The sequence below is a fragment of the Colletotrichum abscissum genome (assembly GCF_030869225.1).
Source record: "Colletotrichum abscissum strain IMI 504890 chromosome Unknown Scaffold_25.1, whole genome shotgun sequence".
Classification (NCBI taxonomy): Eukaryota; Fungi; Ascomycota; class Sordariomycetes; order Glomerellales; family Glomerellaceae; genus Colletotrichum; species Colletotrichum abscissum.
The window spans coordinates 728,215-742,309 of record NW_026850154.1 but is presented as its reverse complement, the minus strand read 5'-3'; the positions used below and the strand labels follow the sequence as shown (position 1 = coordinate 742,309).

Genomic DNA, 14,095 nt, shown 5'->3' with positions numbered 1-14,095 from the left:
GTTGGAAGAGTTGGTCTTAGTCCACGACTAGAGTCCGACTCAAGGGCAAGCATTTACAGCTCAAGTCGTCAATCACTTGCTCCTTGTTCTCACTTAGAACCTTTGGTCCAGCTTCGTGCATTTGGGGAAACGTAAAAGACAAGGCATAGTAACAAAAGTCCATTTTAGAAATTGGTTCGCCGGGCCTTTTCATTGTGATGCTTCTCCCTGGGGCAGTAGTCTTCTCTGACCACCTTCTCCATGAGATAGAACAGACATGCAAACAAACCCAAGCAAGTGACAGATGAACGAACTGTCCCAGAACGTGTAACTGATTTTCGCCTGAATTCTACTTGACACAGCTCCATCAATCTCCTCCTCCTCCTCCTCTCAGACTCTCAACCCGTTCTAAATTCTCTTACCCCATTCCGTTCTAGCATATAATCTATACGAGGCTCTACCAATGACTCTGAGGCTCTACCCACCAAAAGCCAACAACTCTATCCCTCCCTCCATCATCATACAAACGTCCAGTAAAAACCCCCCAGCAGGAAAGAATAAAAACTCTCCCGTCACCTCACGTCTCGCCCTCCCTACGCCCTCCTCTCCCACGCAGCAACGACGGCACCCGCAATTTCCCTCCCCTTGGTAATGGCAATCTCGTGCCCGCCCCCGAGGACAACGACCTCGACCGCGTCCTCTCCGAGCACTCTCTCCGCATCCCACACCGTCTCCCCGAGCACGACAATGTCATCGTCCTCGCCGAGCAGGAAGAGCACCCGCCCCTTTCTCAGCCCGGGCTCCGACGACCATCCCCGACCACCACCATCACCACAGCTGCTCCGCCTCGCCTCCAACACCTCCGCCAGAACCCTCCACTCCTCGTCCCCGCGGTCATATATCGGCGCGTGCCGGATCGTCGACATGTAACTCGCCACGAACCCAGGGTGCCGCGCAAGCTGCCACCCGACCACCTCCCCGATCCGTCCTCCGCCCACGAGCCTGAGCTCATCCCACTCCTCCTTCTTCTGCTCCGCCTCGTCATCATCAACAGTCTCCTTCTCCGGCACATCACCGACCACCCCGCCCCCCACCTTGACAGGCCTCAACCTCCGCCCGACAACCCACCTCCTCACCCACTCCGGAATCCACCCCGCGTTATACAGCACCCGGCTCCGCCACCCGACGTGCGCTCCGCTGCGCACCAGCCCGCCCGGCGCGACGAGGCTGAGCGAGCGCACGAGGTGCGGGTGCGTGGAGGAAAAGGCGGCGGCGACGGCGCCGCCGAGGGAGTACCCCAGCAGGTGGAAGGCGTCGTTGCCGGTCCAGCCCGGCGAGGGGGAGGAGGCGAGCGCGAGGAGGATCTGCGTGGTGTAGAGGCGGGCGTCGTAGGGGAGGTCGAGGGGCGCGTCGGAGTAGCCGCGGCCGAAGAAGTCTGGCGGTGTTAGTTAGGGGATGCTCGTGGAGGGGGTGAGAAAGGGGGAGAGAGCGAGAGGGTGGGGGTTCTGTATAACGTGTGATGTGTGGTGTGTAATGTGTCCGATGAGTGAGATGAGTGGTTTGCTTCGAGAGTAAGACCCAAGCTGCCAAGATCATTCAAGTGCTGAACAACACGCTGAACAATGTTCTTCACTTCACATTCCGGATATCACGGCTCATAAGCACAATCACACATCCTCAATGACATATACCACCTCTCACAATCATCATCACCATCATAAAAAAAGACTCACCAAAAGTCATAACCCTCCACCCCCTCTCCACAAACTCCCCAGCAATACCCCCCAACGCAAGACAAGGCGTCCCGATACCATGCAGCAAAAGGACTCTCTCCTCCGCCGCCTCCGGCCCAAACTCGTACACCCGCAGGTTCCCGTACGCCGTCGTGACGTCCCGCGCGCCGGGGAACACGTCGGGCGGGTACGGCAGCCGCTCGTCGCAGCCCGGGTCCCGCGTCGTCGTCCACTTCGGCGAGCGGGCCGTCTTGCGGCTGTCCCTCGCCGGACGCGGGGCCGGGAGGGCGGATGCGTAGGAGGGGGAGGTGGCAGTGGTGGTGGTGGTTCGGGAGACGAGGACGAGGAGGGTGGCGGCGGCCGCTGCTCCTAGGCCTAGACCGAGGCCTATTTGCGGGAGGTGCCTCTCCAGCAACCCGTCCCTCATTATGTATCTCTCTCCACCCGGGGGTCCTTTGGGGAGAGAGGTATTCAGAACTCTCAGGCCAATCACTTGCTGGTAAGGATGTTTGTGCGACCGTCCGGGCGGGCTGCGAGGCTTGCGGTGTACGCGGGAATGGATTGCGGTTGCGGTACAACAGGGTTGGGTCTTGGTTGCGGGAGAGATTTCACATGACGGATTGTATCCGCGGGTATGGGATTGCGGGTGCTGCGCCGGGGTGGGACGGAAGCCCCGTCACCGCACGGAGACCGGGTAGAGGAGGCAACACTGTACGGTAGATACACACGTAACGCATGGGGAGAGGGATATGACAATCGCTCAAGTACCGTGAGTGTTCGGTTTCCTTGGTGGATTCCCGTCGTCACTTGATAGACTTTTGAAAACTATCGAGCCGAGAGCTTGATACTTTTCCCTAAAGAGAGAGGCATCGCATACGGATATTCCCTAGACTCATCGTCGGCGACGCCGCCAGGTTCCGCGCCCCTCCGAGAGGGGTGACGTCGCAGAGTAGCCAACTCTCTCCTTCGATCCCCCATGGGCACAGAATGGAGCCTTGGCCTTGGGGCGGATCCTCGACTGTTTCTGTTTAGTGGGAATCTGAACAATGCCATTCACTCGGGACCCGGAGACACTGTCTTTACCCTCGACGTCTGCCGGGTAAGGTGACTGGGTGGCGTGAAGAACAGCGCATATAGCGGAAAGAATGAAGACTTCTTTCTCTGCCCTACAGCGGCAGCATGTTGTCTAGTCCCGACAGCGAACCACTTGAGTCCAAGACACCGCCGCGAGATGCTGCGTCTTGTTGCATCCGCGCCGGAGATGCATCGGATGGAAGCGGAGCGGGATTCGCTCGCCAGCAAAGCCCATCCTCGACCAAAGCAAGCAAGCAAGCAGGCCAGCCAGTCAGTCACCTCACGCTGCCGTCCATACCTGCTGATAGCCCTGAACCAGCAGACCGCCAAGCAAGCACTGTGCCGTTTGGCAGATTGCCCCACCACTATTGGCACCGCTGTGCTGGAGGTGGCATGGCAGTATGGCATGGCTGCCATGCCATGCACCACCAGTTGAGTGCCGCCGGCATGCCAGATGCGTCGATTTAGCTCATCGACTGCTGTCCCGGCCCTGTCGCTGGCGACGCCGAACTGTTCGCATTCCTACTTCTCTGTTTTTGCTTTTTCGATGCTCTACCGTCGATGCAGGAAGCCCTATGTTTTGCAAGCCAGGTCGATAGTGTATCCGTAGATAATGGTGTCCATCGAGGTGGCTCAGCTGGTAGCTAGGCGTGTTTGCCTCGCCAACCCAAGGTGAGCTTCAGCTCCCAGCTATCGTCTTCGTACTTCTCCAACCCCCCAAAGGACAAAGGAGGGGGAGGGGAAGATGGGAACGGTGAGAGAGAGTGGCGGCAAGGTGGTCGGAGCGTCCCCCCACTGAGACGGTTGGCGTAGAACCCGGGGAACGAGGTGAGGTGGTGAGACAGGCGAGAGGAATAATCCGCCGCCGCTGCAAGCGATGCACACAATCCGCTATCTGGATCGAGTCTGGCCCAATCTTGAATGCCAAAATGGCGGTGTGGCAGTGAAGAAGGGGCTTTTCCATGTCTTCCCATGCCCCCCTCAACCTTGTTGTTGGTCTATCGTCCGTGTGTCCTCCCTTGCCTTTCCCATGGCTGCTAGATCCTATTCACCGAGAGAGCAAATCCGCAAGATCTCGTGGGGTGAGCCGACCAACGTAAGTTGTCAACTCAAAGGAACAACACCGATCCTCCGTCAGCTGCCTCACATGGGCGCAAACATGCCGTCCGCCGCCATGCACATCGCACACTTTTGGTTTCACGCGGGCGTTGTTATGGTAGGGTTTGGAAGCCAGCGGGGGACTGATTGGTGATGGCACAGCTGGTGAGGCTGGAAGGTTGGTCCAGAGGCTGGAGACCAAGAGCAACAGAAGAAGGTTATCCAACCGGCCATCGAATCCTTCCTTCCAGAGGAGCTTCGGCGTTGGTAGGTGTAGAGCATCGAGCGTGGATTGGATGGGTCAACAGGAACTGTGTGACAGCGAAGGTCGAACTCAATGGCAGAGTCCCCACACCACCATGTTGCTTTTCTTCACTTGTTGTCTACACTATGTACATAGTAGACCCTGACAACCTGGCGAATGTTGGCTTGCGTTGCTGCAGGCATTGTGCTGTGAGCTCGTTCGGAAGAAAAACAAGAGCCCGGCAGAAGGACATCGAGGTTGAGTGTCAATCCTGTCCCGATATGGAACCAGTCCTGGATAAAGGAGGGGATGCCGCTCCTACGTCTGCTGCAGTCTGCTGAAAGGGTCCTCGGCCTTCCCAGGCACGGGCGAATCCAGGAACCCTGAGCCCAGGACCGTCCGGCTCTGGCCTCTCTGCACAGCGTGCAAGCATCCAACCAGTATCCGTAGCGTAGAGAGCCGACTGGGCGACCAAAATAGCAGTCCTCAGTTCCATTGCGCGGGACATTAGGTGACCGGCACGATTGGATGGCATGGAAACGGTAGGCAAACGGAACAAATGCCCGTTGCATTGTTGAGATGAGCCCTGGCCATGTATCCGTACCGTTGCTGTGACTGTCGTGGCGCTGCCAAAGGCAAGAGAGCGAGCGGACGGGATGACGGTTGATCGGAGGACTGGGTGACTGACTGGTTGACCGGGCTGACTGTCGAGGTGACGGACTGGGACGTGGGGTGACAAGGCGAGGGGAATGCGATTCTGCCCCCTTTCGTCACTCGGATTCCCCTATGAGCTCCACTGTAGAGATCACGAAGCCATCGTCAGGTGTCTCAAGATGGTTTCCCATCTCCTATAGGCCCCTCTCCCAAGACCCCTAGGGGCCCCAGCCGTGCCCTGCCCCGATTCACCTCCACTGGACTGGCAGATTGGCCTCCGCAGCAGGGGCGACTTGTCAATGCCGGCTTCAGCCTTCAGCGCTTCTGCCTTCTGTCTTCACAGCCATCGGCGGGTGGACAAGGGAGCTGTACTGTGCCACAACCGGGGAGCAGAGAGCCAGAGACTAGGGACTTGAGAGACACATTTGTTCCAGGGTCTGGCCCAGGGGCGCTGCTGGCGTGGTCGCGCAGGAGGCCCGTCCACTTCATGCAGTGCTGGTGCAAGGTCGGGTACCACAGCAAATCCCACGCTTTCGCCGTACGGATAGAAGGTGTGGAACGTATGGTCCCAGTCGAGAGTTGGTCTAGAAGGCGTTTGGCGCCCACCGCCGCAGCTGGAAGCTATTATCGATGGCGATAGAGTTGCTCCCATGCGTATGGCATGTCGAAGCTTACCTTAATCTCGACCTGGCGCCTCCGCAGCAGCAGCAGCAGTCCATCGGCCGGCAGTCGCAAGATCTGACGGATCATGAGCAGGATATCCGTACGGAGCATCCGTACGCATGCACGGCACTGGGGAGTTGCTGAATGACTGAAGCCAAGAGTCAAGACGTGCTAGAATGGAAAGAGAAGAGGCATGGATCGATAAACAGGTCTGGGGCTTCCATCATGGCCTGTTCATGGTTTGGCCACTGACGGATGATGCTGGGGTGAAGGAGGGGGAGGGGCAGAGAGTGACGAGTGACGATATGGGGCGAGAGACCTCTGCTGAGATCTGCGTAAACGTCTGCGCCGGGACTAAGTGAGGTGAGAGAGAGCAAGAGCAGGTTGTGAGTGGGGTGAGTGAGTGAGTGAGTGACTGCGAGTGTGACGGTGAGATCGATCAGTTACGGACTGGCAAACGGTTGCCCCGCTGTTAGTGATGGGGAAGGGACTGTCCACCTTATGGAAAAGTTGGTCATCAAGATGGAAGGCAAAGAGAACCTTGAAGGTGCTGACTGCCCAAGTACGTACCCAAGATGCTGCCTTCCCTGCTCTGGTGTGTGAGGTGGGCAGTTGCGGTGTGCCCTGTGTGAGAGATGGAAGGTGAGAAGCGTGGTAGCTTCCACGGCAGGTGGGCTGCAGCCTGCGGAAGTGGCAGTCGCACACTGTGGACTACATGACTTGGTGCCTAATTTGTCAGGTCCACAAAAGTGACATTCGGGGTGCGGTCTGTCGCTTGATTCGCCTCCAAGCGTGCCAGCCGCCACGTTTCCGAATCCAGGCCAGAAGGTCAAGGGCCCATGGTCATTTCTCGGTTATTGTTTTTCTTTTGCACCAGACCAGGGGTCTAGCGAGCAGTCATAGCGGCACCAAGATCCACCCAGTGTCTGCATGTCACTGGCTCACAGCCCTGTGTGTGCGTCCACGGGTGCGTGTGTGTGTTGTGTGTGTGTGTGTGTGTGTCTCTCTCTCTCTGTGTCTGTTTTCGCATGGAAGGTTAGGTACCTACACAGGAAGCAGGGCAGGCACCAACACGTAGGTACCTTGCCTTCTCTACAGCAGCAGGAGAGGGCCACTGCCTCGTTGTCCTTCATGCATCCCGGGGCTCTAACCTCCTGCAGCAGTGTGCAACAGCACCTCCCATGTGTATGTACCCAATGAGAGTGGAGGATCTTTGGGGCCTTGGGCAATGTCTCTGGCACTCTGCCACATCACAGTGTGAGCAGCCGGCGACATTGTTTGGGTCGTCCATGGCTGGTAATCCCACGCTGGAAGGTACGTATCCGCAGCTGGATGCTTGACCCTCCACTAGATGCTCGACCGAAGCCTCGATAATTCATTTGTCTTGCTGCCGCCGTGCAGATGTGCAGACTCCAGACCGCTGGTGGTACCGTGGACCGACCTTGGTTGGTGTGTGAGGTGGGAAGAAGCGAAGGAGATGGGGAAAGAGAAAAAGAGAGAGTGGGCGGGTGGTGCGTTGCACTGTTCCAGCTGCAGCTCGTCCTCTACCGTTCAGTCTGCCCACTGCCCAGTGCACACAATGCATCACGCAGTCCCGTCCGTTCTAATGTCTTCCTCTCTTCTTCCCCCATCTTCGGTTGGCTGAGCCTCTGAGGGCTGGCTCTCCCCCAAAGGTTGGGATTCGGCCGGACAAGGGCCACCCAGCAGAGAGGGTCGGGAGGGTTTCACTTTGGACTGAAGCAGATAGGCGGCGCAATCGACAGTCGACCTTTTGATGCTCTGATCGGAATACACACTGTGGGTGGGCGGACGACATGAAGCCAGCCGAGTATGAGGAACCCGGGAAGCAGACTCCTACCGTTGGATTCTCCGTACGGTGTTTATTGCAGCGTAAGAAATGGGAAACACTAGGCTGCGTTTCTCGTGTTTCTGAACATCAGACTACGCCAGTTTAATGCCCCTGTGGTAGCAGTAGAGCATGCGATGGATCATAAGCAACCACCGAAAAAGACGATGCCATCGTGCGTGCATCCCAAAGGTCTCTCTATCGTCAGACATTGCACCGCGTCAGCGCAAAGCATACTGACAAGTTTGCCGAACTTTGGGCGGGACTGCCTCGAAGACAACGATAACAAACAATGCCATCCGCCACGGAGGGTTCTTTAGCGTCGCCTAGAATTCCGGACGAGGTCGGAGAGTGCTGAAGTGTGTATGGCTTTGCGGATAACAGGAGGGATGAGGAAGAAGGAGAAGAAGAAGAAGAGGGACGCCGAAGCGTACGGGCGAAGACTGGACGAGAGCAAGACACACGCCGTTGGTCGGACCACGGCCAGGACCGAGAGTCCCCTAGGCAAGACAAGCCTCAAGACCGCAAGAGGAGAGGTGGACGAGAGTGGTCACTTGATCACAAAGGAGAGACATCTCGACACAGCCCTGGCATAGAGTGAGGAGAGACATCAAGGCGACACTACTGGCTACTCGAGGATTCGACAGTGACAGACTGACAGACTACCTACAGTGGCAGGGAGAGAAGGGGAGACGGTGGATGGTGGCACTGGGTGGATGATAGACGGTGCAAGATGGGAGGGAGGGAGGAGTGCTGTGCCCTCCTCAATCCTCATCCACCGTCCGTATCATGTCTCATCTCTAATCTCGCTCTGTTCTCTCGTACCGCAGCAATATTGGATGTGCTCCTGGTTGATTCCCCATCAATCACCGCGCACACTGGGGTTCTGGAATGACAGGTGTGGGCAGCCAATCTCTCGCATGGCCGCAAGCGGTATCAGAATTGTAAACAAGAACAAGCGACTGGCGCCGGCGATTCTCCGACTCAGGAGGCTTTTTTTGGGGAAGGAGTTTCCTTCGCGGCTGTCAGCACTGTGAAAGGGCTGTGATGGAAGAAAAACAAGGCCCACAGTGCGTCCTGCAACAGGCAGACTCGGTACCTGCATGCCACGCATCAACTTGCCCTGCGTCCATGTTCCGACGTGGAATGCCCAAGACGGGTGGGGGGTGGGAAAGAGGAAGGGGAGGAGGGATGCAGGTTTACCGTCTGCCGAGACTGACGGTGAGATGTGTGAGTGTGTGCCAGACTGAGATGGGTATTGAACTTTGGAGTGGGAGTGAGAATGAGACCAAAAGTGAAAATGAGAGTGAAGATGAGAGAGAGAGAGCGTGGGAGGGCCACACTCTCAGTGATCCCGCCAGCCATACAGACCCCAGCGCATCGCATTCACTGTCGAACCCTCTGACCAGGTTCACCCAGGCTTGCCGGGCACACGTAACTCTTCGCTTCCCACATCTTGCCTTGCCTTCCCGCCCGCTGCGCAGTCACCTTACCGTTCAGTTCAACATCCAACCCTGGTGTACCGTGTGAATGTGGTGTGTGTGCCCCAGTCTCATTCACTCACTCCATCGCTCGCTCGCTCACTCACTCATTCATCGTCTCCCCCATCCAAATACGGCCAGCCCATGCCCCACCCCGACAATGTACTGTCCGCCGCACTGGTAGGGTTGACGGCAGCCGGCGCCACGCCCCAAATTTACACCAGCCCACTAGGCCGCGCTAGTCCCTGGTCGCTATAGTTTGAGATCTGCCAGCCAATGGAAACAGGGTGGCGAACTCGCATATGGCGTCAAGGAGTGGAGTCACAGTGTTGACCACAGTTACACTGTCTTCTGATCATCTCCCATTGGGCAGGCTGTGGGTCCACCGCCGCCCCCCCTTCCCTCCCAGTGTCCTCTCCTTGCCCTCCGTGCCCTCGTCGCTCCTCTCGCCTGCCCGCTCACCTTTCCACCGTCCTCCCACCCTTCCCACCGTCTTGCTCGAACCAACAAAACCATCGCTTTCTCCGGATTCTTCCCTCCCGATACTTTTCAACATCTCTCTCCCCCCTCTTTCCAGACGTACCTTTTTTCTCCCACCACATCATCAAACCTCTAAACCACAAAAACGCTTCCACAAACGATCATACATACCAAACGACCTAAAAGAAAAAGCATTGCTTCTTCCAACGATCTCTTCTACCTTGAACCTATTCATCGTACACATTTTTACCACTCGCACAACGTCGACTCGGCAGGTTTCATTGTTTGTGTTTCAAACTGCAATAATACCGCACAGCTCGGCTCGCCCACATAAGACCACCCGCACATCCGCCACACTGCCTCCCAACCAACAAAAAACGGCACCCCTTCTCCGACCTTCCACCACGACATCACCACGGCATCTACCTCCGAAACATTCATAGATAATGTCTTCATACTACCAGTTTAACCACCACCAGGCGCATCCCACCCCCGCCGTCCCCGGTGCCTCCCACAACCACCATGGCGGCCGCAATCGCAGAGCGCCCCGTCTTTCCGTCTCCCAGAACCAGCACAAGCAGTTCCGTGGCGTACGAAGCATGAAGGAGCTGACCGAGTCCGCTACCCTCAACGCTTTCCGCACAAAGTTTGAGGCCGGCCGCTCTTTCGACCTCGAAGACGACATGGAATTCTGCCCTGGCCTGTTGACCGACAGCGACGTAAGTATCTCGGAGCCTTGGATCTGTCTCTCATGATCCGGTGACTAATATTGGTCGCCCGCTGCAGATGAACTCCATCCACAGCTCCTCTGAGCGTTCGTCTCTGGCCAGTAACTCTCCTGAGTCCTCGCCGACGCAGCAACCCCAGACCGTCGCCCCTGGGTTCTCGCTGAATTCTTCTTCTCCCGCCTTCATCCCTCCCGCGTACCAGCAGTCTAGCCTGAAGCTCCATCAGCCTGCGGCTACTCGCGCCCGCAATGCCATTCCCATCGTCAACCCTGCCACCGGCATCACCATGTCGAGCCCGCCGCCTTCGGTTTCCCCCGCCCGGATGCAGCAGGGCATGGGTCGCAGATGGTAAGGAGTTCATCCCGCTCTCGTGACAGAGGGCTTGGTGTACTCCTTGCCTTTTGTGCCGATGCATGCTGATGTGTAAAATTTCTGCTCATTCGGCTTGTTTACACCGGCCATCTTGGCGGGCACCGAAAAAAAAGAAGACGAAAAATGGCAATGGCATCGATGATTTTCTCTCTTGCGGGCTGGGTACCTCAAGGTATTGGCTAGACTGCCGACGTGGTCTGGTCATCTGTTGGCTCAAACGACATTCCTCTCCTGTACAAACAACCTCAACGACATACCCTGTTTAACCGGCAAAACCCCCTTCGAGGCTTTTTCTCAACGGCGCGGAATGAGAAGTTATCGATACCATTTTTCCTTTTTTGGGTATTTTCGACTACAAAAAACTCGACAAAAATCTTTCGGTGTCCTTACCTCGCAAGATGAGGTTGGACTTGCACGAATGGCGTTTTCCACATGGATGGTTTTGCATTTTCACGACATGCATCGGTGTGAAATCACACCACGGCGGAGTTCTCGGATATAATTAATTCTCGGCATCTTTTTTCACGGACAGCGGGACGACTTTTTTGTTTTCCAAGATGATTCAAAATTTCTGTTGCTCATCATGGTGCTCGACGGGTCACGAAGTCATTCCGGAAAAGATTATCTCGACATATAGAATGAGTGTCTTTTCAGCAACTTATTCGGAGCGGGGGGGCAACAGGTGTTTCTGTTATGGGCTCACATGGGAAATACCAAATGGGCGGTGGCGGGCAAAGACATGCGTTGCTATTGTTTTGCGGCAAATCTCCAAAGCTTGGAAACGGTACCGGGAAATACCTTTTTGGGAAAGGTGGAGTTGGTCATGAATTTTGGGTGCGGCCTGCTGGCGAACCTCTGCATTGTTACCTTGTTTGGCTGAGCGATGTGGACGGGGATCGCGCAGTCCTTTATTGCTTTCTTGCGCCTCTTCTCTCATTTCATTATTCGAGGATGGACTATTCTTACTACTATTGGTCGATGTTCCGGCGGTGCAGGTCTAGCACCTCGCGACACTGGAAACGGTTGGTGGTGGTGGAGTCATACCTTGTCTGGGCACTTTCGCGAGCATCTCGGAAGAGTTGTGTGTTTCTTGGGTAGCGGTTTTGAGACGATAAATGGCTCTTGTGGTTTCTGGGTCGGAGAACGGGATACCTTTTGGGGTTGTACAGGAAACGCTCAAGATGCGAATGGTGTTGAATGGGATTAGACCAAGCTGTCTGATCTTGTGGCGCGAAGCCAGCAAGGCGCAATGCAATATACGATATGTTCATCAAAAGCCGTCCATTATGAGTGTCATTCAGTGACTGCCAACCAACCATCATTGCAAGCCAGCAGCTACTGATAGGTTCCAAATCATGGTGACAATATCAGGTAGACCTTTAGTGAAGGACCAACTATTGCTAGCCGGATTTGACCTCTTGCTCATTGGCATCAGATACATCTCACGACTGTTAGAATAAAGAGATGACTACATGCCGTCCTCGCGCTTACTGCATGTTACCCATTCTTGAACCGTAACATTGCTGATATATTGCAGGATACTGTAAGACGGCTGCTATCGAGCTGCGTGAGATGGGGGTCAGTAAATCAGACATAGATCCCCGGCCCACACCTGCCTCGAAACCCCCTTTGTTCGCCGAGGAGACGACGGAGGGGGGGAAGAGGAGTTGAAGGGGAGGTCTGGTGTGCGGCGTGCCTGGTGCCTGGGTCGCGGCCCGGCTTCATTCTGGGCCTGAAGGGGACCTGAGGGACCTGAGGTGCCTTGCTTACCCGCCGCTTGAGTTTCTGCATGGTGCCGCGAGGGGAGGGGGGGGGGGGGGGGGGGGGGTGGGGGGGGGGGGGGGGGGGGGGGGGGGGGGGGGGGTGGTGGGGGGGGGGGGGGGGGTGGGGGGGGGGGGGGGGGGGGGGGGGGGGGGGGTGGGGGGGGGGGGGGGGGGGGGGGGGGGGGGGGGGGGGGGGTGTTTGGCGGGGATGGAGTGCTGCAGGTGGGCGATGAAGGTGAGGTATCCTGCGGCTCGATGCTTCCTGATCAATTTTTGAAGATTACTGTAACCACTATTACTATTGCTCATCCTCCCGGCGAGTTCACTATGGCGTGGACGGATACGACGAGCATCATCATGGCTTGGAGAGTGAGAGAGAGAAGGGGGGGGGGGGGGGGGGGGGGGGCCGGGGGGGGGGTGGGTTTGGGGGGGGGGGGGGGGGGAGCAAGGAGGGGGGGGGGGGGAGGGGGGGGGGGGTGGGGGGAGGGGGGGGGGGGGCGGGGGGGGGGTGGGGGGGGGGGGGGGGGGGGGGGGGGGGGGGGGGGGGGGTCATGGTCACGTGATGGACTTGGTCTTGATGAGAGAGGTGGGGAAGCCAATGATGACGATGCAGCTGGGCAGCAAAGCACGAAGCGTGGACTGCCAGAGTGAAAGAACGTCCTGGGTATGGTTCCGTGGTGGGGGTCTATGCCAGGGGTCAACGGGGGATTGGGCTCAGAGGTCTGGACACAGGTGGTGATGAGGCTGACGGGAGAGAATTCATGGTCCAGATCTGAGCATAGTCTGGCGAGAAAATCCAGGACGATGACGATGCGTATGAAAGGTCTCTCTGAGCGGCGATGATGGATGGACGGCCCCTTCGTTGGATGATGTGACTGTGGGCTTGCAAATGGTCGACAGGCAGTTGGTCAATGCCCCCGCCCTCGTCTTCTGCAACTCTCTCCTTCCCGTTCTAAAAGGGCAATTTGCGGGGACATGGCGATGCTTCCAGCCACTCGGGTAGCTGCGCTGCTGCAACCAGCTGGAGAAGGAAAAAGCTCGGTCCTGAGGACATGTCACTATGTAACTAATCGAGAGGGAGAGAGAGCAATGAATAGTGACGTCACGGCCGGGTCAACGAAGCGGCGCGCCGCATGCTTCTGGCGGCTGCTTTCTCGTCTAGCTGGTAGCTTCTAGGTTATTGCTATTGCTCTACTTGTTGAGCTCTTTTGCCGAGTTGTCGTGATCATTTGGCCCTTTTCCCCCCTTTAATACCTCATCGAATCTTGATTCTCTTCCGTTCAATTGAACCTGCCTGCAAACACAGCACAATAATCCAAACCTACACCGTGATACCCCCTCCCCTTCCTCTACCACAGATCAAAAAACCAAATACCTACGCAACAATGGCATCCCGCATCGCTCTGTCAGCCCGTCCTATTGCCCGCGGCGCTTTCGTCGTCGGTAGACAGACCGCTCCCCTCGGCCGGGGCTTCAGCATCTCCACGACGAGAACGCAGGGTCTGAAGGAGTCTTCTGGACGTGAGTCTATCGCTTATTCTCTTTTCTACCTTCTTTCCTTTTTCCTCGGCAGAAGGATGCATGGCAATTGAGCTCGGAGTGAAGTCACAAGCCTCGATGACGCCTTCATTGCCAACCATTCACCCCTCCCACCCATGAACGAACTCTTCCCTTTGTGTTGCTAGAGAGAGATGTCAGCTGACACTTCCCCATTCAAAGACACCGACAGCGAGACGCACGAGAAGCACAAGCAGGACTCCCTCTCCAAGCAGAAGCAGGGCAAGGGCCACTGGAAGCCCGAGCTCGCCTCCGACAGCGAGGAGGCCATCAAGGCGGATCGCGACGAGCACATCGACCCCAAGAAGTTGCAGGAGAAGACTGCTGGCAAGGCGTCATAATCATGAGGGATGATTGTTCGCCCTACCTCACCTTGCCTTCACCTTCAAAGAGGCACTAGGAGGTGGCGAGAATGAAGCAGAA

General features: G+C 56.8%; 7 protein-coding genes across 7 annotated transcripts; 5 read left to right on the top strand and 2 right to left on the bottom strand.

The window, feature by feature from the left end:
* Window positions 1-572: 572 nt before the first annotated feature.
* CABS01_10191 (uncharacterized protein) lies at window positions 573-2,139 on the bottom strand (the record flags this gene model as incomplete). The annotated part of the gene is made up of 2 exons (XM_060543547.1): window positions 573-1,414; window positions 1,713-2,139. The coding sequence occupies 2 exons, from the start codon at window positions 2,137-2,139 to the stop codon at window positions 573-575; spliced, it is 1,269 nt and encodes a 422-aa protein (XP_060399728.1).
* Window positions 2,140-2,891: 752 nt separating this feature from the next.
* On the top strand, window positions 2,892-3,385 carry CABS01_10190 (uncharacterized protein; the record flags this gene model as incomplete). The annotated part of the gene is made up of 2 exons (XM_060543546.1): window positions 2,892-3,052; window positions 3,109-3,385. The coding sequence occupies 2 exons, from the start codon at window positions 2,892-2,894 to the stop codon at window positions 3,383-3,385; spliced, it is 438 nt and encodes a 145-aa protein (XP_060399727.1).
* A 1,061-nt stretch (window positions 3,386-4,446) lies between these two features.
* Window positions 4,447-5,556, bottom strand: CABS01_10189 (uncharacterized protein; the record flags this gene model as incomplete). Its single annotated transcript, XM_060543545.1, has 4 exons — window positions 4,447-4,591; window positions 4,733-4,848; window positions 5,155-5,403; window positions 5,458-5,556. The coding sequence occupies 4 exons, from the start codon at window positions 5,554-5,556 to the stop codon at window positions 4,447-4,449; spliced, it is 609 nt and encodes a 202-aa protein (XP_060399726.1).
* Window positions 5,557-7,680: 2,124 nt separating this feature from the next.
* CABS01_10188 (uncharacterized protein) lies at window positions 7,681-7,887 on the top strand (the record flags this gene model as incomplete). Its single annotated transcript, XM_060543544.1, has 1 exon — window positions 7,681-7,887. One exon carries the CDS (start codon window positions 7,681-7,683, stop codon window positions 7,885-7,887), a length of 207 nt encoding a protein of 68 aa, XP_060399725.1.
* Window positions 7,888-9,698: 1,811 nt separating this feature from the next.
* CABS01_10187 (uncharacterized protein) lies at window positions 9,699-10,332 on the top strand (the record flags this gene model as incomplete). The annotated part of the gene is made up of 2 exons (XM_060543543.1): window positions 9,699-9,971; window positions 10,039-10,332. The coding sequence occupies 2 exons, from the start codon at window positions 9,699-9,701 to the stop codon at window positions 10,330-10,332; spliced, it is 567 nt and encodes a 188-aa protein (XP_060399724.1).
* A 903-nt stretch (window positions 10,333-11,235) lies between these two features.
* CABS01_10186 (uncharacterized protein) lies at window positions 11,236-11,559 on the top strand (the record flags this gene model as incomplete). Its single annotated transcript, XM_060543542.1, has 1 exon — window positions 11,236-11,559. One exon carries the CDS (start codon window positions 11,236-11,238, stop codon window positions 11,557-11,559), a length of 324 nt encoding a protein of 107 aa, XP_060399723.1.
* Window positions 11,560-13,500: 1,941 nt separating this feature from the next.
* Window positions 13,501-14,013, top strand: CABS01_10185 (uncharacterized protein; the record flags this gene model as incomplete). The annotated part of the gene is made up of 2 exons (XM_060543541.1): window positions 13,501-13,636; window positions 13,835-14,013. The coding sequence occupies 2 exons, from the start codon at window positions 13,501-13,503 to the stop codon at window positions 14,011-14,013; spliced, it is 315 nt and encodes a 104-aa protein (XP_060399722.1).
* Between the last annotated feature and the right edge of the window lie 82 nt (window positions 14,014-14,095).